Below are 26776 nucleotides of genomic sequence, written 5' to 3' on the forward strand. Positions count from 1 at the left end.
ACGCCAGGGATGAAGCGGCGCGCGCCCGCCGTCGCGTCAGTCTCTGTGCCCGCAACCGCGCCAGCGTCTTTGCGCCGGGCGTGTATGCGGTCAAGATGCCTCCAAACGCTAAGGACGTTAATAATAAGAATGCAAAACGAAGGCTGCTTCGCATCCACTGGGGCTTAACCTTGATAAGCCTCCAACTTTTATGTTTAACAAATAGCCTAACATTGAGAGTGTTCATCAGCGCCACCCACGTTCTTAAGCGGCGGACGTAGCACGTCCTGAGTTACCGCTAATGTGACGTAGAACGTCATCGAACGGCGAGGGTGGAAGGTGTGTGGGAACCCTCTTATGCTTCCAATGGCGTCAAGGCTGCCAGAACCGAGGCCCTCGCTAAGCAAATAAGCAAACAAGGGAAGGGGAATGAGGGGATCGTTATAAATATGAGAGAAGCCAACAGCCACAGAAACCAAGAGACGGAGGGGATTTTTTAAATTATTTTATTTATTTTTGTGCTGTTGTTCGATTTAGAATATTACTAAGCTAATTGATTAGAAAAGCAGAAGAAAAAACAACCACATGCCGCCGATGGGATCCGAACCCACGACCTCCGAATTACGCGTCCGGTGCTCTACCGCTGAGCTACGGCGACGGCTGTCATATCTTCTGCTTTCTGGGGTATTTCGGCAGTCTCAGCCCCTCTCTTCACAGCGCAGTGTCTGCGCTGGAAGAGAAGACAGTAACAATTCTTTGTGGGGAATGCAGCTCACAAATTAGACAGAATGTGGTGTTTAGATAAAACTCCGCCTCTCCCCTGTTGCATGCGCATGTTCAGATTTTCTCTCAAGACCGAAAAGGCCTTGGTTCAACGGATACGGGCGGCGTTGCTTGCTCCAACTAGTATTGCGAGGGGAAGGGCCCTACTCCAATCACCTCTCTGTAATTATTAAATCGCTGATAAATGCTTTTAACCACCACCGATGTTCCGACCCAAACTTCTCCACAATAACTGATCTGACACGCCCGGCACAAGAGCGCAGGCGGATGGTTTTACCAGTGCCTGGTTTTACAATCCCCTCAACATTTCTGCCGCTGTAAACAATTTTTTCTTGGGGGCTTTGAGCGCTGCCTAATGACTAAGCCTAATCTATTGTTAATGTGAATATTCTTTGTGAGCACAGTGGTTTGATTGATTGATTGTGAAACATTTTATTCGTCGGAAAGAGCTCGGTGCTAAGCCACGCGACTTTAGAGTGTTTGAATTTACCGCCCTTGCCGCCTCCGGGGACTCCGGGGTACATCACATGCACTTCGCTAACCGTTCGCTCCTTCCTCCATGGTTCGCTAAGTGCAGCGGAGGAGAAGAGCCTGAGATAGAACAAAAGAGTTATCATTGGATTTTACAAACTGGTCAAGCGGGCTGTGGACATCCTTTGCGAAATGATGCTGTAGCGACGACAAGCGCGACTGAAGTTGTGAAACTTGCTCCGAGTTTAAACACTTAATACAGCAATTTTGATTTTATAACAGTTATTTTCGCAGATTAAGGAGAAAAAACAGCACTGGTATAATGCGGCCGGGCTTCAACGGCTTCACAGTTCCGCCATATTGCATGAAACTACGATCGAGAACGTCAAATGTAGACTGTACGCTATGCGCGGTACCAGCGCCTTCTCTGTCGCTGGCTGTGCTTGACACGAAGAAAAAACAATCAAACAAAAAGAACGAACTCGTACTTACACGCATAGCCTAGGAAATCTTGAGGAGTAGCTCATATTCGAGGCGACATGTAAGGTTTGCCGAAGGTGAGTGAGGAACGTGCGCTCGCTGCGCGTCCGCGAAGTCGTCGTCTAGCGAGCTTAAATCCTGTTTGCATTCTATAGGTTGGCTGGTAGGCATTTTCTTGTTTTGAATTAACTCCGTTGGACAGGTTTTTCAAGCCACCAAGCGTTGCACTGTTCGAAACACCCTGCTTCTGTTGCGTGTGACACGTAGTGGGAAAAGTTGATTTGTCGAATCTAGTCATGACCGTCTCTTATTTCACCTCGGCGGCTAACCGCGTTCTGTGCGAGTAACGGAATTGGCACAGCTGCAACAAACGGTCTGTGTGAGGCGCAGAGGTTGTGCCGTAGTTGTGCGATGAATGTTGCTTTAACTTCGCCTGTTGTGTTTAGGGTTTTAGTGACGAATCGCTTCTTTTTCATTTATATCGGAGGTTATGCTAGTTATTGCAGTTTAGACATGGGAGACTGCTTTTGCTGATGTCAGCGCCGCTCTGATGGTTGCAGGCTACCCGCCACTTTGGACAGCAAAGACAAACGGTGACAGTGATGATTTAAAAGCTCTCCGATCTGGCCATGGTGTTTGCGATGGGTACGACGAAAGAAGATGAAGCAGAAGGCGGGCTGACTGCGGACGGGACAGCTACCGTCGCTGTTGCCTCCGATCAGCCTTCGGCGTGCAAAGTGAACGGAACGTCAAGGGAAGCAGCTCCTGTGGCATACTTCGGCGTGGCTTTGGGCACTGGCATGACTCTGTGCGATGACGACGGTAGGTGCTGCATGGGTCATGTGGGCATTCAGTTAAATGAGGTTGCTGATTCATTAGCAAGGGCCTCTCTCTGTGGCCCAATAATTGCTGTCCTGCCAACCTGCGCATATACAGCTGCGGTGAGGTTTCGCAGTTACACAATATTTCAGGAATTTTCAGCCTCGGCGCTTACTTCATCTCCCGAATATAACCACCTTCTGCTCCCTTGGAGCAGCAAAGACTGGAGTTCGCGCAGACTGGAGGTCTCTTTCACGCGTTTGCGATGCCGAGTTCCTCTGCTAAATTTCTACCTTCACAGATCTGGCTTGGCGGTTTCTCCACTGTGCCCATTTTGTGCCGAGCCTGAGACAGTGGATCACTACCTGCTGTTCTGCCGCCGATTCTCTTCTTTGAGGAGGCGCCTATTAGAAATTCCGTTTCACCAGCTGGGTCTGCCTGTGACCACTGAGGTTGTTCTTTCCTTTGGCGCTACTTCGCTGGGACGAAGCAACAGGAGTGCGCGCTGTGCAGTTCAAAAATTTCTTGTAGAAACACAGCGACTCCCATGCTAATGTAAATTTTATTTATTTATTTTTCTATTTGTTTTCATTTTTCTGATTATCAAACAGTTCATTTATTATTATTATTATATTTTTTATTTTATTTTTTTCTGTCTCTCTTTCAGTCAATACAAAATTGAACCATTCCATATGATGCATTCAAATTTGCACACAAAGCCGTCGTCCCATCTTCGATCTCCCATCTAACAGGACCCCTTTCGTTGCGTCGTCCATTCTGTCAGCCTATGCCCTATTAATTCTCCTTTTCCTCTAAAGCTCCTAATCATTCCAACAGTTCACCGCCTGTGTCTTGGCCACTCCCCCGTAGTGGGTATGTGCCATTCTACTTGAGGCCAACCAACCAACCAACTAATGCTGTGTGGATCCCCAGTGCACTTCGCCTCATGCGAATCGAAGCACGGCATCTCCTCCTCGAGGGTCGCAAAGCCATCGCGTTCTTGTTGTTTATTGCATCTACAGTAGACCAGCATTTTCTCATGTGAATGTGCCATGCACCTACTAACACGTAAGTCGCAGCGGTGGATCAGTGGTTATGGTGCTTAGCAGCTGATCCGAAAGACGAGGGTTCGCTCTCGGGCGCGGTGGTCTCATTTCGATGGAGGCGAAATAGTAGAGGCCCTTGTAAGTGCACGTTAAGAACCCCAGGTGGTCAAAATTGTCCAGAGGCCTCCGCTGTGGCTTCCCTCATAGCCTAAGTTGCCTTGGGATGTTAAATCTAGTGAAAACTAAACCAAGCCAGCTGACACTTTGACTAGCGCAACTTGCAAAGATTTCATTATTTTTTTTTGCTGTACCAGAGTGGTTTTTCACTGCACCAGAGTGGGTTGTGCTACATAAGACAGGATCAATGAAAACAATATTCCTGTTCGCGTGCTTACAATTTGTTGCTGTTGAGAGAGGGAGGCAATTGCACTTGGAACTCGATCTTTCCCTCTTGCCCAGAGTTGCCCTTGGTTTTTGTGGACCGCAACTTGGCACTGCGCTGTGTGAAGAAGTATCGTGGAGCTCGATTTAAGGCATTCAGCTCAAGGGAAGAGGCAGCAGCTTTCAGCATACAACCTGCAGTTGCACCTGTGGAAACCACAGACTCTTCAGACTCCACGTCAGGTAGGTTCAATATTACACTTGCAAACCGGGAGCCATGTGTCTGATTGACTGGAGCACAAAACAGATATTAGCAGATCAGCTTCTTCCTCTTGCTTAAAACAAAGCAGAGAGGTGCGATGGTAGGAAACAATATGTTTGGGATGTAACTTCATGCACTTTCGATTGGCTTCAGTGGTGCAAAGAAGGCCACCAGCACATATGTATGTGAAAACTTTTTCAGGTACACCTTGGTAGTGGTAACAACCAGCTGTGCTGGGCCAAAAGCATCTGCTTCATTTATTTTCTAAATGCTGTGGCTTTTTCAGTGGACCCGTTTTATCCTTAAGATTCAACTGAGAACCTGCAGGAGGATGCTGTCACATTTTTTCCTTTGGGGGCATTTAAAGAAACGTCATTATGTTAAACTTCCATTCCTCTTAAATGGCTTCGTGTGGTTTTCTGGTTGAAACCTTTATGTAAATCTCAGTGCTTTTTGGTCTTTGGTGCCACTTATGTAATAGATGTGACTACCAATACAGGGCAGTGCTATAGGCATTTTCAGAAATGCCCTCTGCATGCCCTTATATTGCTTGTTGAACTGTTGTGTGCACATGGATCTTGTTCACAGCCATCCAGTAAGCTCGTGTTAGTGACTGTTGTGTCGACAGTGGTCTGTACATGTGTATGGTTGTCGTTGCTTTCAGCAGCACTTGTTGGAGAGAGGAGCAGCAACTACAGAGCACCAAAGAGCCAAGACCTGGTCCAGCTTCGCAAGGCAATTGAGGCGGGGGATGCAAACTTCTTCAAACAAAACGTCTGGTCCAATCCTCGTTACCTTGTCGGAAGTGGTGACACGCCAACCATACTGCAGGTATCCAGTTTATTCACTCTTTATTTATGGAGGCATGTCTGTAGAAAGCACGTGTCTAGGTTTTCAGTGAAATTCATTTATGTTGTTGTTGTTGTTGTTAGTGGAAATTACGTTTTGGGGGATTTTCTTTTTATTCTACCTTTGACTTGTGTTGCCATTTGATGCCTTTGTTCTTATATATTTTGGTTTTCTTGCTGTTGTAGTCAAATTTACAGTATTGAAAAGTTGCGAAATGAAGCACGCAGCAAAATATATTCTGGTATTGATATTTCTTGTAGCTTCACATGCATTTGTTTTGCGCTGATACCTTGTTTATGACTGTTATGTTTTAGTTCGCTAATGCTGTTTACGTGCGGTTTGAAACATGAGTGAATTTTTTTGTGCATGTCTGGCTGGTCTGTTTTAAGCTGACTAGATGTCTTCGATTCAGTTCTGAAAAAGGATGGTTCTATTTTGATGGAAAAGTAAAAAATTATAGACACTGCATTTCTTATGCATGGAAACAACCTTGCCCGGTACGGATTTGTTTTTAACCTGTTGGACATGGCAATCTCTGTGGCATGCAAAACATTCCAGGTTAATGCCTGAAAGTGATCCAGCTGTTCTCTTGGGGCTGTGTTGTTTTTGTGCAGGAAGGCTATAGGTACAATGCCCTGCATGTTGCGTGCGCAAAGGGGCAGCCTGAATTGGTGCGACTACTGCTCGAGACACTGCAGGAACCACGCTTTCTCGAGTTGCTGTACCCGGACGACAGTGCCGATGTTAGGACTCGGCGGACAGCATTTCTTCTAGATTTGTACCTGAACACACCAGATAAGGGAGTAAGGCACTATTCATAATCCTTATGGCTGCTTTATTTATTATGCATTCCATTAGCGTTCTTTTTACAATTGGGCTTGCAATGTATATCGGGCACATGCCGAAAATCTGCATTTGAAAGTCTACAAAAGCATGCTGTTTTGTGTCATCTTTACTGTTATTGCATTGTAGCATTGCCAACACTTGCGGCTGGATTTTAAGATGACAGCCCCAAAGGCTCTCCTGCAGAACAAACACTAGGACTGACCCACTGCAACTTCCTAATTCCAGAGACCACTCCGATTAAACTCCTTCTTGCACCATGAAGACATTTTGTAACAGTGACATTTGCACCGAATGCTCTCTTGATGTCAAATTGCCCATGTCTATCTGCAATGGGAAATTTCTGCATTCGTACTTGATATCACAGCGGTATTCATCAGAGTGGACAACAGGCTAAAGCGTCTTGCTTAAGAATGCATGTTTAAACCTTGACAGGATGTGTGAAGATGCCATTGCTGGTGTGAAAAGAAAATGAACTAATTATCAGCTAATCAAGTGGGATAAAAAAGCTTCCCTTGCCATGGTGCTGTGAGAAGTGCTTTCAGACGATTTATTTCGGTTTCACTGCTGTTTACAAAAATGGATTGGAAGTGCACTGTGTTGGTGGTGTGGATACTGTAAGGAAATCGCAGCAACGTGCCGTTACTAATGCAAACCCAAATGTGAGCATGTGTTTGTGAGGCAACAGAAAGATAGAAGATAGAAAACCAGTGTATACTGCTTTGAAAAACATGGCAGATACATTTTGAGTCCATGGAGTAGCAGACAAATCCCTTTTTTTTTTGGTAGCCCATTGTGATGCCAAACTGATAAAAGGGACACGGCGTGTTGTGGTTCTGTTTGATTCTCAGTCGCGCTGGCATTGCCTGTAATGAGTGTGCTGGCAATGTTGCAAAAGGACGTGACCAGACAGGTGAAGTAGGCTGTTAGAATAGCATTGCGAGAACTTAAAAACTACTGAAGGTCATCATGTCCACTGACAACAGAGGGGGGATCGAATGAAATTGCATTAGCTTCAACCTGTGTTGTTTCTGGGCTTTGGAGTATACATGTTCTAGCCGCCACTGATTTCCATGGAGGGATCAGTGAGGCCAACACTCTCTTCTCTTGTGTATCCTTCTTGCTGCCGGCATTTTATGGATCAACTTTGTCCCCCTTTCTCATCTCAATGTATTAATATAGTCTAATTGCTGTGCTTGTACTTCTTGCCTTTTCATTGCAACATTTATTCTCGGTTTGAAGGGGCCTTGTCTTAAACATTGTGAACGTTGTTTTTGTTTTTTCTCTCTTAGCGTTGTGAGACACCACTTCATTTTGCATGCAAGTTTGGGTGCTTTGAAGCAGTTGAGCTGCTTCTAGCATTGCCCGAATGTGACCGTAGCAGGCTCAATAAGGAAGGACAAACCCCACGACAGGTGAGCAGTAACACTCACTGCGGGGTTCTTTTGCAGGTGGTCATTTTGCGTGATAAATTATCCTTGCGAAAAAAAAAACAAAAGCATTTGTGGAGTTCATGTGTTCTGAAGTACCTTTTGGCACATTTCATGAGATTGCATGCATCGCAAAATACAAGGGACTCCTATCCCAGTTTTTTTAGAACCCCTGTAGCATTTCATTTCATATTGCGAGAAAGGCCCTTTCTCAGTAAAGTAAAAGCCGCTCAATTTGGACCTGGACAGGGAAAAAAAAATGGTTGAATTACTAGATGACCTTAAAATACTGCCAAAAAACATTCGCATCACAGTAAATTTATTTGGTACAAGGCTGGGCATCGGTCACCAGCTGTTGAGGTAACTATGTGGCATTGTCTATTTTCACAGTTCCATCAATTCTTTATTGTCTGCACATTGTTAGGAGTTTCAAATCAAATCTGCTCAGGTGTGCGGGCGGCACTACACAATGCAATTCAGGTTTGAGGAGGTCTACTTTGAACAGTTGGTTGCCCTGCTGGCCATACCTAGACATTTGGCCAGGAACTTGTCAGAATTAACCAATACTAGGCCTGCAGTATCCAAATTAACCAAGTGTCCGAAGCCATAGTCTTCATGGGCGATGGCTGGGACCACGCTGGCAGTCTGAATTTTGCGGATTTCTGAATAAGTAGGGTTCTGATTAATAAGGTTTTACTGTTACTTGTAGGTGTGAAAATTGTTTTGAGGCTTAGTATTACTTTCCTCTGTTAATCTTATTATTTTTGTGCTTGCATAGAGAACATGCAGTAAATGTACACTTAATTCATTGCACACATTTTTTCCCTTTTTTTTCTTCTTTTGATTGTAGCCTCAAGTGTTAGTGCATGCCTCCAATTTTTCCAGATAATTTGTGACCGGCTGTCATCTGCAAGTCCTGAATTAAAAAGGAGGATCGACTCATTATTCGAAGGTGAGAGTGCATTCACTTGAAAACCTCACCTCCTTTCACTGACACACCCTGTGAGCCCCGAACAAGCTCAGCTCTTGGCTCTGTCTCCTTTCATGTGAGAAGCTGAGCCAAATTCTTAAAAAGTAGAAATGTGTTTGAGAGTTCTTTGAGATGCATCAGTGTGTGAGGTCGATGCAGTTGTGTGCAGCTATGCAGTAAATCTTGTGTTAATTGGTTGTGCTGGCATGACTGTTGATCAGGACGAAAGCAGTTCATGTTCAGAGGCTCAGCAACTATCACTATTTTTTTTCTTCCCTTTCACACTTGGCAGAACGCGTGTTTGTCCCAGTTCTGCGTTCCGAAGACAACTCGATGGCACCCACGATTGGTGAGCCGTTCTCACCTGAGGCATCACCCATGCGTGGCAGTCCCGTGACAAGCCCACGGGACACGTCGCTCAGTGTCATGGCTGCTGCTGGACCCATGTCTCCCACTGAGGTGCGAATTTGCCACACATTGGGCTGCAACCTGTCTCTGTGGCTTTCTCCTTGCTCTGGTAGTTACCATAACTTGTGGTATACAATCACCACCCTGCATATGATCCACAGGGCTCAATTTTGGCTGAAGAATCAAACATGTTATTAGATTGTCTGCACGTTAAATTGGGCAATATTTTAAAAAAAGATGCTGGATAGTCCACACCTATAGATAGTACGCATTTACCAACAACTTTGAATCCATTTTATGGTCCCTTGAAAGGCCAACAGCAATGAAATTTGACTTTGGCTAAAATGCCTTTTGTATGTTGGGTGCATCATAAGCATCAAAAGAGCTCTAAAGCACACGACTTGCGCACCTGGAGCGGGTCATCGAGAACCTTCCTCAAGCCAGACCCATCGAGAATGAATGGATTACAGGGTCCGTGGATTGAAAGGCTGGTGGCTGAAATGCAGCTTGGCAGTCATACTGTGGTATTGTGGCAAAGTGTTTTGAAATTTTAACGGGATTACTATGCTGAAGCGCTGTGAGGCAGTAGGCTGTGCGAATGTGCACACTGCATGTGTTTCTGAAGTACAGCTAACAGTGTACGTTGTGTGGCATACGGCCATCTCTTTTCCTCCCCGTGGCGTTCTGGTGGAGTCCTTGCCAGGATTGATCAAAATGAATTGAAAGCCCTTATCGTCTTGTCACCATTCTGGATGAAAAAGAGGGCTTCCGCAAGAGCTGTACTAGCAGGGCTGTCCCTCATCAGTTGCAGTTGCATGCATTAGCTTGCAGTGCAGTAAATTCTTGCGTTCGGCATTCAAGTTGCTAACAGTACACGCATCGAATGCGTGCCTTACAATGCTACAACTTTGGGGCAGAGTGGTTTGTTTTTATGTAAGTCCAAGCGCATTCTTACCGTTTTCGTAGCACTTTGAACTCTTTCTTCATCATCGCATCATAGCCTTAGTTGCTTTTGTGCCTTAAACTCCGTATAACTCTTTCTTCAGATAATTTGCCGGGATATTGTAGTTTTGCCGCAGCTGGATTTATGAAAGTCGGTGGTATTTGGTCGCTGACAGATATTCAGATATTCTCCGATTTTATTTCTCGAATAGAGTGTGAACTGAACAACAAACATATTCAATTCGTATTTGAAATTTCAAATATTCGCATACCCCTAAAGTTTATGGGTTATGTTGCTTACTTTACCATTCGATTTCGTTGGCCAGTTTGAGCACAGTTGAATGAGCCCATGGGCCCGCTAAGGGAATGCAGTTTTTAGTGGCATCGTCGTTTAATTTCAGTATATATCATTCATATGGGCGTGGTCGTTTGTTATTATATTTTCTGAAGTGGCATATCAGGCTGTCCACTGTTGTCTGCTTTCATTTAGCACCACCTGTTCTTTGTGTACAGTGGGCCTTTTCGTTGGGTGGGGCAGATTACAGGCATGCAGAATTAGTCCCTACAATATATAAGGCACATACCACCTTGAGCTTTGTGCTCAAAGGGCTTTTTCTTCTTGGGCTTCTTCCAGTGAGCAAATGTATGCCGAAAGTGTACTCATTATGCATTTGAGTAGCATGGCTTGGGACTGATTGTACTCCTTCAACGTCCACCCAGGCACGCAGTATGTACCGCCAGTGGAAAACTCCAAAGCGGCGGAGCATCGGCCTCAGATCACCAGTTCCACCAATGGACAACATGAGGCTTGCTGATATTGAGAAGGGTCTGGAATGTATTGGCCGGTAGGCTTGCTTACGCTATTTCTTACACAGTTATGTGGTGACATGCTAGGCAAAGATAACTTCAATTAATCTTCATGCACTGGTAAGAATGATGGGAACCTTAATGGCTGTGGAAAATTCTCCCAACTACAAAAATTAGAAAATGCAGGTTTTGTTTGCAGGTTTCGTTCATAGATTGAACACAGGAAGCAAACAGTCGTAATTACAGGCAGGAATGATACAGCTGTTATTATTTCAGAGGCAGCTTTTTGTAGACTCGTAAGACTACTGATCTTTTTAGGAAATTAAGAAAGATGACAGAATGGTGTAATTAAACGAGGCGTGAATATAGTAGTTATGTTCATGCAGATTAAAGCTTTTTGTTATCCTCTTATCAAAGCAGAAGATTTGATCATTAGTGTTAGCGTGACAGAACAATTCCGAAACGTTTATTAGCCTTTCTGTTACAAAGGGCGGATGGTTAACAAAAGGCGGTGTTGCTTCTTTCGTGTCCAACACCTGAGTCTGTTGTCTTCACGCGCCGATGCTCGTCCTCTCCTCACATCACACTCTCTCTCTCTCCTCATGTGGGTGGCTCGGGTTGCTCTGACTTGAAGCTCGTGTTGCTCACCCTCTGTTGAAGGATTTCCGTCGGCGGCGAAGTGCTGGCGTTCACAACAGATAGCACAGGACCTGACAGGTTTATGGGGCCTAACTGATAGGAAAGTTGCTATGGTTTGATTCACCACATTGCAGAGTTAGCACATGTCTTGTGGTTGTTTAGACTGTTTGGATGCTGAATGCAAATAAAATCGTAAAGTTCAGTGGCAGTTTGGTGCTTCAGCAAGACGTTGAGTTGGGCTACTTTGGTGGTACTTCAATAAAATCGTAAACTTCAGTGGTAGCAGTGAGTACACTGGGCTATCTTTTTGTTTGACCTCGTTTGCTGTCTGCATTTAAAGGCTTCTCACATAACGAAAGATAAGTCTGAGCCAGGGGCAGATTTATGGGCGACTCTTGGAAGGGATGGTTGAGGGATGGTTCTATCAGATAAATGCATTTTTAGGATTTTCTCTGTTGAAAAAAAAAATGGATGCCTTCATGAATTTCTTGCTTGTACAAAATTTCTTAATTTCTTGCCGGAGCCACTGGTCTCAGCACGTGCCTATGACTCTTCTGTTAAATCAGTGCTCTGCAACTGCCTTCCAGTGGCCTTGCCAAGGAAATGAGGGTGCCTTGGAGTGAATACTGGCCCTTCCTTGGATGTTGGTGCAACCTGGCTTCTCCCGAGGGCTTGGAGAAACTTGAAAATCACTTACGAAGCAGGCGCTCTCAGGTGAAATGGCCTACTTCTTCCCCCCCTTCTGTTGCCTGTGCATGTAAAGAGCCATAATTCAGAATTGGAACTCTATTCGTACTAGTCTGCAAAGCTGCATACAGTCCCCATCTTTCTTATTCTTGAGCACAGATTTGCTCAAGGGTTGTGATCAGCAGATTTGAGAGTGGCCTGTGGCAAAGGCCGCCTTAGGATGTGGTCATGTGCTTATGGGGTCGCACTGGTGCTAACTAAGCATACTGTTTCTGTCCTGTGTTTGCATAATATTGGAGATGGGGATGCCTGAATGCCCACTGGAAGCACCAAATTGTAATTTCGTTTTTAAATTTCCTCCAGAAATGCTGGTTTCATGCTGATGGGGCTCGAATGTAGAGGAAGTTTTCAGGTGTGGATATTTAGTGCAACTTTAATTGGCCTCTGTTTTGTGAATTGGCTGGACCTTTGTACTTTGCAAATGAGTCTGAAAAAGAGTCTGTCTTTAATTTTGTAGCTTCTCCAGATAGAAAAATCTTGTGTTCACACTTGCCCTGGTTAGAATGTAAGCCATTTGGTCATTCCATTATGTTCGCTCTCTCGTTCTGCCTAACCATCATTCCCTTGGGATATGAACTCTGCCCCTTGCTTCCTTTCCCCGCTGCGAGGAGCGGAGGCAGTGTGTGTCTTTGCTAGAATTAAGAAGTTCAAAAATAAAGAAGAATGCACAGCAGGGGTGAGGGTCATGCACTGCAGCCCGCTAGTGCAGACTTGCCTGTTAGATTGCTGTGTGACATGCAGCCCCATGTGTGGCTGGACGGTGACCATTTCTCATGTTTTGACTGGTAGTATTGTGAAATGTCTAAATATTGCTGCAAAAATTAAAGCAGTGACAAGTCAACTCACGGAGCATATTGGAGTTCATTGTGTGGCATGACAAACTTTCGACTTTACCAATATTTTGAGATATGCTGAAGGCTTACGCTCTAGCTGAAATGAGTGCCGGTCTGCAATTAATAAATATTTCCTGCTACGCGAGCATCAAAACATGAGTGAAAGTTCATAGAAAGTGATGGGTTAAGGGCCAGGTGCAGCCCGTTGGTACTTTACAAGCTTGGAAACAGGTGGCACATCTGCTGGCATGCACACAGTATTGAGTTCTGTGTGGAATCTTTTGTTTAATCTATCTTTTTAAATTAATAATTTGAAATACCTGGGCTTAGTATAACTGGCTTTAAGGCGACAGTTACTAAAAGTTGATCCCGATTATGATTCCAGGTGGTCTCTGAGCGGTGGTCTCTGGAGAATTCCCCTGCAGCATCAGATGAGCAGTCAGTGTTCAGTCCCATCAGTCAGCTCTGTGAAGCGTTGGGTGAACTGAGATTGGGCCCTCCACTCGAAAAGAGCTGGGGAGGTGGCCAGGATGGCCATCATCTCAGTGCCAAGCTTCCAAGGACACCCAATGGAACGACTTCCTTGTCAAAAGGTGCGCAGTGTTTTTTGCACATTGCATCTGAACGAATTCCAAAGAAGCAAGCTGTGTGCTATGGCCGTTGTTAATTATTTATTTCAACATGGTCAAATTGCCTCGTGGGCATGGGTGCATGACGCTGTGTACATCTAAAAGCTAATAGTGTAACCGATGTACTGGTAATACCGTGAACTGTAGAAGACAGAGCCAAGCTGCATTGCAGCATGAAAAATTGGCCCTCGATTGTGGAAAAAAAAGTGCGGCCCTTACACGCATTTATCCGGCATTATTAGAATTCATTTAGTACTCATAGATGTATATCAAGAGTGGTTGCAAAGCTACAGTTATTGGGGAGGATTTGGTAGGTTATCTTAATGTGGGCTGAAAGAATGAGATAGCTCCAAGAGGCTGACAGACTAATTGAGGTACCAGATTTTTTTTGGCGCAACGAAAAAGCTTGGTGTTCAAAAAGACGTTGATTGTTCAACGGTTTTATTAGATGTGCTGTTGAAGGTTTCTCACAGGTTTTCAGTTAGTGGTTGCGCTCATTTTTACATAATTTGATATTGAAAACTGCGATCAGGGAGTGCAAGAGCAATTGCACGCCGACAGGAGGGAGAAACCAAAAACAAATTCAGACACCAGACAGTAATAGACAGTTTTAGTACAGCATAGCACTTGCACTCAAAGTGTTACAGCTCATGACCTGACGATGACAGGTTTGGTATACTCAGGCCTACTGTATTGGCCAGGAGATGCAGAACACTGTGGAGCCATTTTATAGCTACTTGAAGCACTCCATTGTTTATGTCAAAGAAGTACCATTTTTTATCCTTCTTTGTTTTTTACAGCAAAAGACAAGTTGAGGATGTAAATCATTACAATATGGTTGCCACTTCTGAAAGAAAAAAAAAAAATGCTGTGCACTTAGCAACAGTTATTTTGCTGGGATGTGGTCATAGTGTGGGATACATCTAGTATATTAAAGTTTCACTGCACTTTGTAACTTCATCTTGTTTATGAAATTTCCAGTCGCAGCTAATATTATAAATACTTGTTTTATCAGCATTAGAGAGCTCAATTCTGTCAATATGAGTCACAGTTTTTTTTCTGTTCCGCAGTAACCTTGTAAGGCATTTCAGTCGGTCGATCCCTTTAAATACAGAATTAACTATGACCCTCTCAGGCTTTCAATGTGCAGCCTTTGCCTTTTAGCTTTCGTTGATCAGGTTCTTAGTGTGGAATGATGCTAGTTGTGTCTGTTTTGTTTGTGCTGCCTATTGCTCTCCAGGAAGCATTTTGCTACAAAAGGACAAAGAGTCAAGCTGCTCCAGGTTCACTTGCTGCCCGCTGCAGTGTCTGCTAACAGGCACTCACGTTCATTCCCACCGCCCAGGGGTGACCTGGTTTGTCTGCTCTTTTTTATGCTGGCAGGACCTGCCTGGAGGCCCCTGTGTGGAGGCCCCAACTCTGCCCAGGGTGGTCCCTTGGCAGCCCAGCGCTTGGCAAGGGTGCTGTGTGACTGGGCACTGGCTCACGACACTGGGCCTGAGCCTGAGGCTGACCTGGCCTTGCAGCTGGCCGACCAGGTAGAGCCACCCCAGATCAGTTGATGTGCTCATATGGGAGATTTCGTGGGTACCCAGCATGCCAAATTCCAAGCAGCTTAAGGTGTCCTTATAAGTGTGAAAGGAGCTTGGAGATGGTGATGCTTTCAAGCAGTTATTGGACCTGTGGAGATGAATCACAGACACAATTCGTCGTCGGGTCTCCACAATTATATTTGGCTGGACGTGCTCAGCCAGGCGGGAGCGGGACAGCGTGCCGCAGGCATGCAGTTAAGCAGACACGAAATCCAGTCTGTGCGTGCTTGGCAGTCATGCTGGGGCTGTCGTTGTCTTCTTCGGCCGGACCACGACGGCACGCTATAAACCCATTGATGGGCAAAGTTTCCTCCAGACTCCTTTCATTTTTCTCTTAGTTACATAATACATTTTAAACCAGGATGAAATTCAATGTGCAGTTGTCGATCAAACTTTTGCGAAAAAATTTTTTCATGCCTTTTAAAGTTTTGTGAATTTAAAAAAAATACCAGTTGGGACAAAGTGAATACCAAGGATAAGGTTTTTTAGGAGGTGAAGACTTGCAATCATTCTTGCTGAGCTTTGTGGTCCTATGCATTTGCAACTGCGACTTATATCTTTGATACAGTCCGTACTTACACAGCAACTAGTGCCCAATATATCTTTGGAAAGATTCATTTTTGGCTTATGGTCTTGAATTAAGTGGTAACTGAAGAGCCTGCTCAAAGAAAGGTGTTTTCTTTCCTGCTCATCCCTCAGAATTCTTTAACTGGAAAGTTTTTCTACTGCTTATATCACCTCTGTAATGAACTCGTCTCATTTTTTTTTTGTACAGTAGACCCTCCTTAATTTGAAACAGATTGGACAGCATAAAATGTTTTAATCATCCAGGTTTTTGAGTTATCTGAAAGCAAAGCATAGCAAAAAATGGCAAGTACTAAATGTTGTTCAACCGCTTGCAGCACTCTAGTATTGCTACCATTGCGCGCAGCGAACTGCGGTAGACATTTAACGATTAAGTTTTCCTACACTGAGAGCTTGTTTGGACTTGTCGGTATCGCTGCATCACTGCTTGTTGCCTGAAATTCAGTCACGCCGGTTTCAAGGTCTACAGAACATCGTTGTGCATCTCGCTTGATGTAACTGAGTTACTGACAAAGCTGTGTTTCTTCAGTGAATTTGTACTCGTGTTTTCGATGCATGTGAAAGTGGCAGCCAAGGTCAGATGTGCAGTTTAGTGACAGCACAGCTCTAAGGTGCATGCACAGAAAAGAAGCTGTCGGTTGAAAAGGAGTGACGAGAAGAATGCGTTCGTGGTCTATCCAGCCAACCCAAGCATGGCATGGCATAATTTGCGTTGATGAGTTGAGCATGGTGCACGGCATGCACAGCATTGAAACTAGACTGGGTGCTGGCACCAGTGCTGTCTGAATGTGCCTAATAGTGTACTGCTAAGTGGCAGTCATATGTTGGTGGTGGAGTGCAGAGGGTTGCTTTAGCCAGTGTGATGTCAGTGTGTCGTGCTGTATGCCAGAGTGCCTTTGCTGTCTGTGGTGTGATGAGTGAAGCATTGATGTGTCCTTTTAAGCGTTGCACTGCTCAGTGCACGCTCGTGCACCTATTGCATGTAATCAGTGCAACTTTGTAGAAACAGTGAAAGGCACAAACAAGCAAGTAGACTGGAACAGCACAAATGTGATGTACCAACTAGCACACCTTACCCACCTTAACAACTAGCCCTACTTCCCATTTTGCTGCAGTTAATTTCTGTGGTACATTGAGCTTTCTTCTGTGCACCAACGTTCTTCTCGACAACCAGGCTGCCTTGACTTCTTTACCTGCTTCAGCGCCCTTCCCATGTACTCTCTTGTCTGTGTCTTTCGCGCTGTTTCTACAGCTGTGACATGCAAACTATAGCTCAATTTTTTGTTTTATCCAGTGCAACGCGGTGTCACAAGTCGAACTCGTGTGTTCCCATATAGTAGCACTTCAGGCCTTTGAATTAAGTGCGTATAGGGTGTCTGCTGGAATCATTGGGTAAAGTTCACATTACAAATTACGTGACTGCAGAAATTTACGAATTATGTGGGATTTCGAATTGAAAGACCTTGAATTATTGAGGTTTTGCCATCTTTGGTCAAACCTGTTTGTTGTCGTTGTGTGTGCCCTTAAAACACACATGTGGTGTTATCAGGTGCTGCATGAGCTGGGCCACCTGGAGCGGAGCCAGGGTAAGGGCCAGCTGTGGCAGCTGCACCCGTGGCTGGCTCGAGAGGTGCACGTGCTGCTGCAGGAGAGCCTGGAGGCTGCCGAGCGCGAGGGGCTGCTGCGTGCGCTTCGTGCCCACCTGCCCCACTGGGCCCCTTCACCCCCATCGACGGACGACGAAGACGACGGCCCCGAGCCCCCCGATGTAGGACGACGCTACCGACAGGTGTGCCATCTCACAGCATCACAGTGCAAAGGATTTCGGCAAAGCAGATGGCATGCCGCCTGCAAGGTGTGATGATAGAGGAGTGGTTTTACGTAGGTAAAGCAATAAAAGGAAGAAGAGTGATAGTGACACATGCCAGCCACAGAAACTGGCACATAAGTTCATCAGGAACCTGAACGGCTGCAGGCAGAAAAAAAATTCATAGGGTAGGTGGATGTGCAAAAGGAGGAAAAGGTAGGAACTTACAGGAGTGAGGATAGTGAGGAGAAGTAGAAACTGTTTATAACTGCAGTACAAGTGAACGCATTTACACAAGCGTACGCAAGTAAAAAATAAAAGAGCTGCACATAGGTGTCTTATCAAAGCTCTGCACTTGTGCGCTTACTGTACAAAAAAAATAAGCAAAGATGTGCTCTAGCCAGGCCATTCAAGTGTGGTTGTTTGTGCATGGAGGCTCGGTTTTGGAGTTGTCATAATGGGATGTGGGCACGAGTACTGTAGAACCTCACTGATACTTGTCTTGTTTGTACGATTTCTCGGTTCGTACACTTAAAATTGTGAGCAGTGGCCCAAAGAGTTACCGTTTTTGTACTGGCTGATATGTTCCCAGATAATTCGCTTTGTTTTATGGTTTATGGTTTTGTGGGGTTTAACGTCCCAAAGCGGCTCAGACTTTGAGGGGTGCCTTAGTGGAAGGCTCCAGCAGTTTCAACCACCTGGGGTTCTTAAGTGTGTGCACAGTGTGGGAAAATCTCTTTAGTGTGTGAAAATCTCTAGGGCTTTTGACTCAGTTGACTGTTGGAAGAGCTTGTGTTGCATGAATGTAGGAGAGGCAGAAAAGGTTTGCTCTTGTGGTTTTTCTGAGTGAGTAATCTGCATGCTGCTTCGTGCATATGCAGCCGTCCAGCCGAAGGAGAGGTCGAGCACTCAAACGTCATCTTCAGTGTGTCCTGCGTTACCTGTGTGCCTTGTTGGATGATGGATCTGCCGATGTCGAGCCTTTCCACTGCCTGTGCTCCCAAAGGACAGCTGGCCTGGAAACGGCATTTCTCAGGGATTGGTGAGTTGTATCCTATGCACTTTGCAAGTAGGCGTTTTTAATTGCCGTATATATAGAAAGGGTGTCACTATGGGGGCACTTGTCAGTTGTCGGCAGCTGTTTGTCATGCTACCAGTGATGGACAGACAGGGTCCGTGGTGCCCCTGCCCGAATCTAGTGCACGGATACCTCCTCCATTCAAGTAAGATTACAGGAAAGGGAATGCGAACATGGAGGAACTAGTGCATTTGCTGGTGCAGGTCTTGTCTACTTAGGCTATGAGGGATGCCGTAGTGGAGGGCTCCGGATAATTTTGACCATCCGGTCTTCTTTAGCATCCACTGCCATGGCGCAGTACATGGGCCTCTAGCATTTCGCCTCCATCGAAATGTGACGACAGTGGCCGGGATCGAACCTGCATCTTTCGGGTCAGCAGCTGAGCACCATAACCTCTGAGCCACCGCAGCAGCCTGATGGGAATGGATGTGTGGGAAGTGCGGAGGGTTGTCGTAAGTGTCAGAGGTGTGTCATGGTATACACGAGAATGCTATGCGAACCTTGGGCATTGGCACAAATCCATTGTATGGGGACAAAATAGGGGTACTGTTTACAAAGCTGGTGAATTGATTGTGAACCTGGATTGTGCGGTGAGCCCTAAGATGTGTAGGGTCACGAGAGAGTCGGTGTATAGGTGAACTGTACTAAATCAGGGGACACATGGAAGAGAATCGATGGCACACAGTCTCACTCAAGGTGCATACAGGGCCACATTTTACAGCACTGTGACAGCTAGGGCTGGCTACAGTGGAACCCCGATTATCCGTTCCATATTCATGCGACGACTCGTATTTCATGACAAACTAACGTGGGCTCTGTGAATCCTTCATGGGAATAATGCATTAAAAACCTTGATTACACGACGGAAAATTATTCGTGGCCCGCATCGTATGATGGCCGGTGGAAACCATCTGGAATGAGAGGCTGGCAGTGCACTTTATTGGTAAACGTTGTGTCAACCCAGGGTGTTTCAAATTGGAGACATGTGCCCATAACGGTACAATCCAGCTCATGACAGCTTAGACTCTCACCTGGCACGCTGCTGGCATGGGTGCATTCTAGTCCCACATTTACGGCACAGGCGAACGTCATGATTTTTGTTTTTTTCCCTTTATGATGTGATTGAGTGCCTAATGCAGTCACTGCTGCCTGTTGCCGCAGGGTAACTGTGGTTCTAGATGGAGTCTGAACAGGAAGACATGTCGCTGGCTTCTCCTCACTACGTTGGAGGAGTGCGAGGAAACTCGATAGTGACGTCATTGTTGCCAAAATTTCGATGTCCGCTGCTTACGCCTGCATGCTGCTGTGTATCGTCAGATGGCGCCAAACAATGCATTGTGAGCTTCACCTTCTATGACGTCGGTTTTCTTCCATGGAATAACCATTTCTTCGCTGGAAACGTAGTGCCGTTATGCGTGACATCATTATCGGGGCCTCTGCCTGTCGCTATGCATTCAGAGAAACTGTGACAAATTTATTTGGCGATTACGCCACCATTTCAGATGCTAGAGCAAAATGATTTCGCGGGTTTTACCAGCACATTTCACACATACGGAAACCTTAAACTCATCGAATTCTAAAACCGCTTCAGTTTCCCTTTAAATGCCTTATGGCAGCACTGCTTGCAGGCTACTATATTCTGTGTTATACATATTTTTGCTATATGTTTGAGTTATGTAAAACATTTTGCATGCTTTGCTCTGCTTAATGAGGAGCAGTGCCTCATTTTGCAATTTTCTTCGCCACATTTTCCTACCAAACACTTTGCACCCTGTTACATGCATCTTTCACTCATGATATTGTCGATATCACATGGGTGCTTGTAAACGTGCTTGTTGGCAGTTTGCTTCAGTTCACCACTTCCAGAGACTTTTCCTGACAGGTCTTCGTTATTTTAACATTTGTCATGAGATGGACCGGAGTGCTTAATGCTAGGTAGATGGCTGGCTTTCTGCGGTCTGGCTCATTCTCTGGGAATGCCCCATTTTTCAGCCAAGCACAGCCAGTGGAGGAAGAAGAGGAGGAAGTGTTCTTCACCCCTCCCACCAGCCCATGCTCCTCCAGTGGGCCGTCTCCACAGGCCCACACCCCGGACGAGGGGCCGATGTTCTTCATTCAGGGGTGAGCATTGCTTGTTCACTCAAGAGGTCAGCCAGAAGGGAACTGCTGCAACTCCGGAGAGACTTAGAGTGCATTCCAGTTGTGTTGATAGGCAGCTAAGCAGATGCCAACATCGGCTGCAGCCCTCTTAGATCTCCTTCTATTTCCTTTGCATAGCTAGCATAGGTGCAGGCTTTCACTGTCTGCAATGACAGTACCAGTGTGACCTTTTTGACGCAGTAAAGTTGGGGTCCTCAAATATTTTAGCCCCGGGAAATACCACAGCTTTCAAAAGGGGGAATAGAAGCTTGTTAATAGACCTCTCTCGACGTACGTCGTCAGCACTTGTTTTTGTTTCAATGGGCAAAACATGGGTCGTACCGAGGAGGCTCTCAGAGGGAGTAGAAAGGCTGCAAGGCGTCTCGAATTGGGGAACAAAGGCGGCGGGGGAGCGCTTGACACCAGAAAAACCGGTGCAGAATTGGAGGTTGACGATTTAGCCCATCTTGCCACACCTTTCTGATGTCACACTTGTTGTATCCCTTACCGTTGGGGAACTGCCCGGCCCGACTGCGCCGGAGCAGCCGGGGCACCACCACGTCAAGCACCCGCCACGTACTTCGACCAACTGCTTTATTCACAGTTCATGATGAATATATATATACAGATGTACGAGTCAGCTGACCAGATAGGGCGCGTGCCTAGCGCCACCTAGTTTATACAAACATAACTACAGAATACAATACCACATTATTCCCCCCTCAAAAAGAGTTAGTAACTAACACTGGAAAAACACAATAAACACTCAATGTCTTTGATAGTCTTTAAACCACACTGGTGGTCTTCTTTGTCTCGTCGAATGCCTCAGTCCTGGAACGTCCCTTCCAACTGGCGTCTGAACAGATGGCTGCTGGGGTGGGTCGTGGTTCTCCTGCTGTGGTTCGCCAAGTGGTTTTGCTGTTTCAGGCGAACAACTTTTCGGAACTGTAGGTGGTGTAACTGGTTGGGGGCAAGGTACCAGCCGACTCCGATTCCATGTGCGGCCATCATTGAGCTTGTAGGTATCTTGACCACATTGGTCCACAATGGTGAATGGACTTGAGTAGCTCAAAGTGCCCTTAGGCACGTGACCAGGCAACTTGACTCTCACCGGTTGACCTGTTGTTAATGGAGAGTGCTTCGCAGCTCGTCGACGGTCAGTGTAAGTCTTACTTGCTTGTTGCTTTTGTGCTACTCTGCTGCGGATGGACTTCATCGCTGCCTGCGGATCTTAAAAAAACTCTTTACCTGGCGCTCCTACAAGATCAAGTTTTGTTCTGGGATGACGGCCGTGAAGAAGGACAGAAGGCTTCACTCCTGTGGTCGCATGCGGTGTGAAACGGTAGACTCCAAGGTATTCGGTGATAGCTTCCTTCAAAGGCCGATGTTCCTGTGTGCAGACTTGAACGTACTCTTTGAGTACTCGATTAAACCTCTCTATCTGCCCGTTAGCTTGCAGTTGATAGACTGCCGAATACGTATGAGCGATGCCACGTTCTTTGAGAAAACTGTCAAACTCCAAGGTTGTAAACTGAGCACCATGATCACTCACAATCTCGTCTGGATATCCTTCCCTGCTGAAGATACTTCGCAGAAAGGAGATGACTGTTGCAGTTGTCACCTTTGCTGAGAAACAAACCTCAGGCCACTTGCTGTAGTAATCGATGGCTGTAATGGCAAAACGGCAATCTGCCGGCACTTCGGAAAAAGGGCCCATAAGATCGATGCCTAGCTTCTGCCATGGTGCAGATGGGAATGCAACTGGCGGCAGAGGTGGTGTCACGGGTTTTGCAGAAAACTGGCAAAACAGTTCAGGGCCAAGGCCTTCTGGCGCTTGCGTTATATGGGTGCATTGCAATGACGTACCATTGATGCGCAGACGCAGCGTTTCGACAGCGTCGATGCCGAGAATGTCAGCACCGCCCTTGACGACGTAGAAGAGAATGTCGGCCTGCCGATTCTGGAAGACGACTGGCGCCGTGAAGCACCCCTGGATGGTTATTCTGCGGCGAGAGAAATCGTAGAGTGACGCTGATGTTGGCTGCAAAGGGAAGCGTTTCAACCTTGAATACGTGGCGTTCGACAGAATGGAGACAGCAGAGCCCGTGTCTACGAGGAAACGTATAGGAACATCTTGTACGAGGACTTCTGTGTGTATCTCTCCTTTGCACTGCCGGTCGAGAAGCAACACGTTGAGATCGCCGGATGCACTGCAGGTGTCGACTTCTCGGACAGCAAGGGCCCTTTCGTCAGGCATGCCGCTTCTACAGACATGCTGAAAATGTCCTCGTTTGCCACATTTGCTGCATGTTTTACCCCGCGCCTTGCATGTCTTGGAATCTGCAAGATGCCCTGAAGACCCGCAACGGAAACAGGACTTCGGCTGCTGCGAACGCGGTAACTGCGTTTCTGAGCGGCATGGCGTCCGATGTTTTTCGACCTTTTGAACGCTCACAGCCGATGACTGCAGCTCAAGTGAGTATTTCGTGGCTTCTTCGATACTGTTTGCAATAGCCAGTGCACGTTCAAGAGTGAGCGAAGTGTCTTCAAGCAGTAAGCGTTCCCGAAGAACAGGGTTGCACGTTTTCGCTACAAGTTGGTCACGAATAAAATCGTCAGCCTGCTTACCGAAGCCGCAACTTAATGCCAGCTCACGCAACGCCGTGACGAACGCTGTTGCAGTCTCCCCGGGCAGTTGGGTGCGTTGTCCGAACCGATGCCGCTCCATGACGATGTTCGTTTTAGAAGTGAAGTAAGCGTCCAACGTAGCCACAGCTGCATCGTACTCGTCGCTCGTACCGCTTCCTTCCTTTCCTTCTGTAGGCGGCGTCGACGATTTCTCCTCCGGCAACGCGTAGTACAAGCGTTGGCCTTCCACACCCAAACAGTGTAGCAGCAAAGCTTTACGGCGCGCAGGTGGGTGAGCGTCGCTCCCGGACGCCAGGAGATAGTTCTTGAAAAGGCGGTGCCACTGCGTCCAAGTAATGGCGGGCTTCCCGGCCGTCGGCAGGAACTCGGGCAGTTGATGCAGGCTCATTGCTTCCGCGTTCGGTTACTTCACCACTCGTCGCCAACTGTTGTATCCCTTACCGTTGGGGAACTGCCCGGCCCGACTGCGCCGGAGCAGCCAGAGCACCACCACGTCAAGCACCCACCACGTACTTCGACCAACTCCTTTATTCACAGTTCATGATGAATATATATACAGATGTACGAGTCAGCTGACCAGATAGGGCGCGTGCCTAGCGCCACCTAGTTTATACAAACGAAGAGGTCTATTTGATCCCTGTCAGTTTTATATTGATTGGCGATGTTGCCCACGTGATGCCAGCATGATGCCAGCAAACATGCATATTTGTCGCACCAATGTCACAGCTGCACTGTGACGTTGGTGCCAAGTCTCCTGTGGGGCACAGGTGAAACTGCTGTTTGGTAGCGAAGCAAGGCTTGCCGTGGTTGTCAGCTACCCTAAAACAGCAGTGTCGGGATTTTTTTTTCTTTTTTTTATCACTCGTTATCATGCTATTTTTTGGTTTTGCAGCTAAAGGCGTGCTGCTGCAGCTGTGATGCCAACAATGTCTGAAGCACATAGTCTCAGACTTAGTAGTGGACAGCAAAGGTGGCCACGTGGTGTAACCATTAACCTGGTCATAGTCAAGCCTTATGTAGATGCACAGGTTGGCATGCTACAGCGCTGCAAAGTTTTTCATCTGTGCTTGGGTTCGCCTGGCTTCAAAGGAATAAACAGCCGGGGCATATCGTGCAGACTGTATCTGGCACTATGATCAGACATGTAGGTGTAGACTATGTTGCTTTTGCAGTTAGGCTAAACTATGAGGCCACGACTTTTGTTGTGACCTGGCATAAAAAGAAATGCAAAGACTTGTGTCTAAACTGGAGGATGACGGGTGGCGCTGTCTGCTTATGACTGCCTTGATCCATTTCTTCCATGCAGTGAGGTTGCTTCCTAGAATGAACAAGAATCAAGGCAGTGACCTTGAAGGATGTGTGAGCCAGGGCGATGGTGCGCAGGTGTTGCATCTCTCTCTTTCTCTCTTTTTTTGCATTTAAGTGACCCACACCCATTTTTGCAAGGAAAAGAAAACCATGTGAGGTTTCAGGTCTCGTATATGTCCCCAGTAATGATTGCAGCCATGCTGCATGTGGCTGCACACAACTTTGTGGAGCTATGCTATGCTTACTGTGCTTACCACTTAGTGAGCAGAGTGGGATAAATAAGTGGGTTTGGCTGTGTTGATGTGCAGGTTGACAATTTTTGCGCATTGTGATAATTTTCAAAGCAAACATAGACGCAGCACAAGTGTGTTGAGAGGCTTATCAAAGTCCTAATGACAAAAAAGCAAATAAATTTTGTTGTCCACTGCAATGGCAGTGCCTACAGCTTTTAGGGAAGCATGTTTTGAAGGCGCTTCCTATTGAGAGACAGTATATTTCTGGGTAAGGTAATAGTGCTTTTATGCACCTTGTTGTTTCTTTCTTTGTTTTTAATTTCGAGATGTGGGCCTCGATAGTGTAAATATATATTTCATTAGGATGGCCCTTTGCATAAGCGTCATATCTGAGATTTCCCCATCTATGAGGAAAAACCTTTATGTGACGTGAAAATTAAAAGAGCGCTTTGTAATTTTTGAGTGTGCTATGCTTTGTTCTCTTCCCTGTGCGGTGCAGGTCACAGCCAAGTAAAGTGGATCTAGATGTGCTAAGGGCCATAGAGCCGCATCTATTGGAGCCCGATGCCTTGGATCCGCTTGTTTATCCGTGTGTGCATCAGTGGATGCAAGTTGTCCGCTCGTTCCCGCCAGAAGCCACATCCAGGTGAGCTGGCTTGGCACCTTACTTTTGAGCTTAATGAAAAGCTTCCGCAATACCTTTGCACCAAAGGAAACCTTCCCTTGCAAGCTGTTGATTGCTGGTGCTTGGGACCCAAGACTTGATTCATTAGAAAGTCAATTGTTGCAATGGTGAAGCCATCAGAGCAAGAATTTTTTTATCCTTGCAACAATATGCAATAACTGGACAGGGCCAAGAAGACAGGGCCATACGTGACTAAGGTGGAAGTTCAGCTTGAGTGTCGAGCCTCTTTTGTGTTGCATCACTGCAAGTTAAAAGCTGAGCTGTTGCAGCTGAGCAGATGTCATCCCGTGAGAGTGAAAAACGGTGCACACATGGATGGCCCGTGCGTTGCCGAGAAGCGACTTCTTTAGCAGCGTGATCAGCACTTGTTCTCGCCTTCAATTTTGTGCTCTTTCGTGCCTTTTTACTTCTGTTTCTAAATTAATTTCTTGGTACTTAGTGAAGGACTGTTTGTTTGAACTGTTTGTTGTCCTGTTCCCCAAGTGCTGATGTTTTGCAGCCGTGCTCTTTGCAGGTGGCCAAGTCCATCGGCGACCAACCTGAGGCATGCGTCGCGCATGGTGTTGTTTGCAGACTCCCCACGTTCAAATGGGGAGAGTAGATCAGAAGGGTGCCGCACTCCTCAGAGGGAGCCACTCCAACAGCTGCGTCCCAGAACCCTGCAGTGGAGCAGTCCAGAACACCTTTGACGCAGCACCTCTTCAGCTGGCATGATGTGCCTGCTGCTGTTGCAAGAGCCTAGTGCCAATACGTTGCTTGTGCGTGCAGCTGCATTTTATCTAGGTTTGGTGCTAGTATATACTGTATGTATATGACGGTGCAGATTCTGGTGCCTCAGGATTGTTGACCATTTTATTTGCAAATGTGAGCGAGTGACTGTTTTAGAAACCCTGACGTGTAATTTATTTATGCAGTTTCAAAGGCACAAAGTAAATCTGTTTTTTCACCATGCCTTGTGTGTAATTCCTGTGCTGCCTTCCTGCAGAGGACAGTGCAAATGTGGTTGTTCTTAAAGCTGCATATTTGATATATTGTAAGAGTACAAAATCCTTTATTGTGCTGCTGCAGCGCACAGTCTAGCACTCAGCTCAGTGCTCGTCCTGACAGGCTGGAATACTGGACATACGCAAGACATTATTTTCTTCACATAGCTTGTTTTTCAGTTTAAGGTGATGAAAGCTTCTTTGTAGCTGAGTATTTGGGTTATCAGAGAATGTGCTATCGTTTTCGAAAGCTCCCAGGCTACAGTATTTCCTTCAGGACCCTGCAGTATGGCTTGTTTGGAATCTGCAGCACTTTGTATCCCTGAAGAGTGAGTTCTGTGGCTTCAAAGAGGACAGTGATTGACTGCCAGAGATATGTGCTAAGAGTGCACGACACCA

General features: G+C 46.3%; 2 protein-coding genes across 7 annotated transcripts; one reads left to right on the top strand and one right to left on the bottom strand.

Moving 5' to 3' along the window:
• Positions 1–1485: 1485 nt before the first annotated feature.
• Positions 1486–26345, top strand: Ankle2 (ankyrin repeat and LEM domain-containing protein 2). Of its 6 annotated transcripts, none has more exons than XM_089566300.1 (17): positions 1486–1790; positions 2274–2535; positions 4038–4202; positions 4886–5052; positions 5685–5873; positions 7206–7328; positions 8229–8295; positions 8606–8772; positions 10384–10508; positions 11697–11823; positions 13075–13282; positions 14702–14856; positions 17045–17350; positions 18184–18344; positions 20373–20501; positions 25209–25355; positions 25894–26345. In XM_089566300.1, the coding sequence occupies exons 2-17, from the start codon at positions 2343–2345 to the stop codon at positions 26081–26083; spliced, it is 2619 nt and encodes an 872-aa protein (XP_089422426.1). In that variant the 5' UTR covers positions 1486–1790; positions 2274–2342; the 3' UTR covers positions 26084–26345. The 6 variants fall into 6 exon arrangements, with proteins under 6 accessions (XP_089422426.1, XP_089422427.1, XP_089422428.1 ...); XM_089566301.1 differs by having other exon boundaries at positions 1487–1790; positions 4889–5052; XM_089566302.1 differs by having other exon boundaries at positions 1503–1790; positions 25909–26345.
• On the bottom strand, positions 20758–24046 carry LOC149371969 (uncharacterized). Its single transcript, XM_089566307.1, has one exon. It carries the CDS (start codon positions 23554–23556, stop codon positions 21751–21753), a length of 1806 nt encoding a protein of 601 aa, XP_089422433.1. The 5' UTR covers positions 23557–24046; the 3' UTR covers positions 20758–21750.
• Positions 26346–26776: the final 431 nt, after the last annotated feature.

Source organism: Amblyomma mixtum, chromosome 1, assembly GCF_055824585.1.
Source record: "Amblyomma mixtum isolate Tamu chromosome 1, ASM5582458v1, whole genome shotgun sequence".
Classification (NCBI taxonomy): Eukaryota; Metazoa; Arthropoda; class Arachnida; order Ixodida; family Ixodidae; genus Amblyomma; species Amblyomma mixtum.

What these genes read in the sequence shown, in the direction of transcription:
- Ankle2 (XM_089566300.1), top strand. Translation starts at nt 2,343, where the DNA reads ATGGTGTTTGCGATGGGTACGACGAAAGAAGATGAAGCAGAAGGCGGG. An exon ending in GACTCTGTGCGATGACGACG is followed by an intron (nt 2,536 to 4,037) that starts GTAGGTGCTGCA and finishes CCTCTTGCCCAG; the next exon opens with AGTTGCCCTTGGTTTTTGTG. An exon ending in AACGACTTCCTTGTCAAAAG is followed by an intron (nt 13,283 to 14,701) that starts GTGCGCAGTGTT and finishes TTATGCTGGCAG; the next exon opens with GACCTGCCTGGAGGCCCCTG.
- LOC149371969 (XM_089566307.1), bottom strand. Translation starts at nt 23,556, where the DNA reads ATGAGCCTGCATCAACTGCCCGAGTTCCTGCCGACGGCCGGGAAGCCC.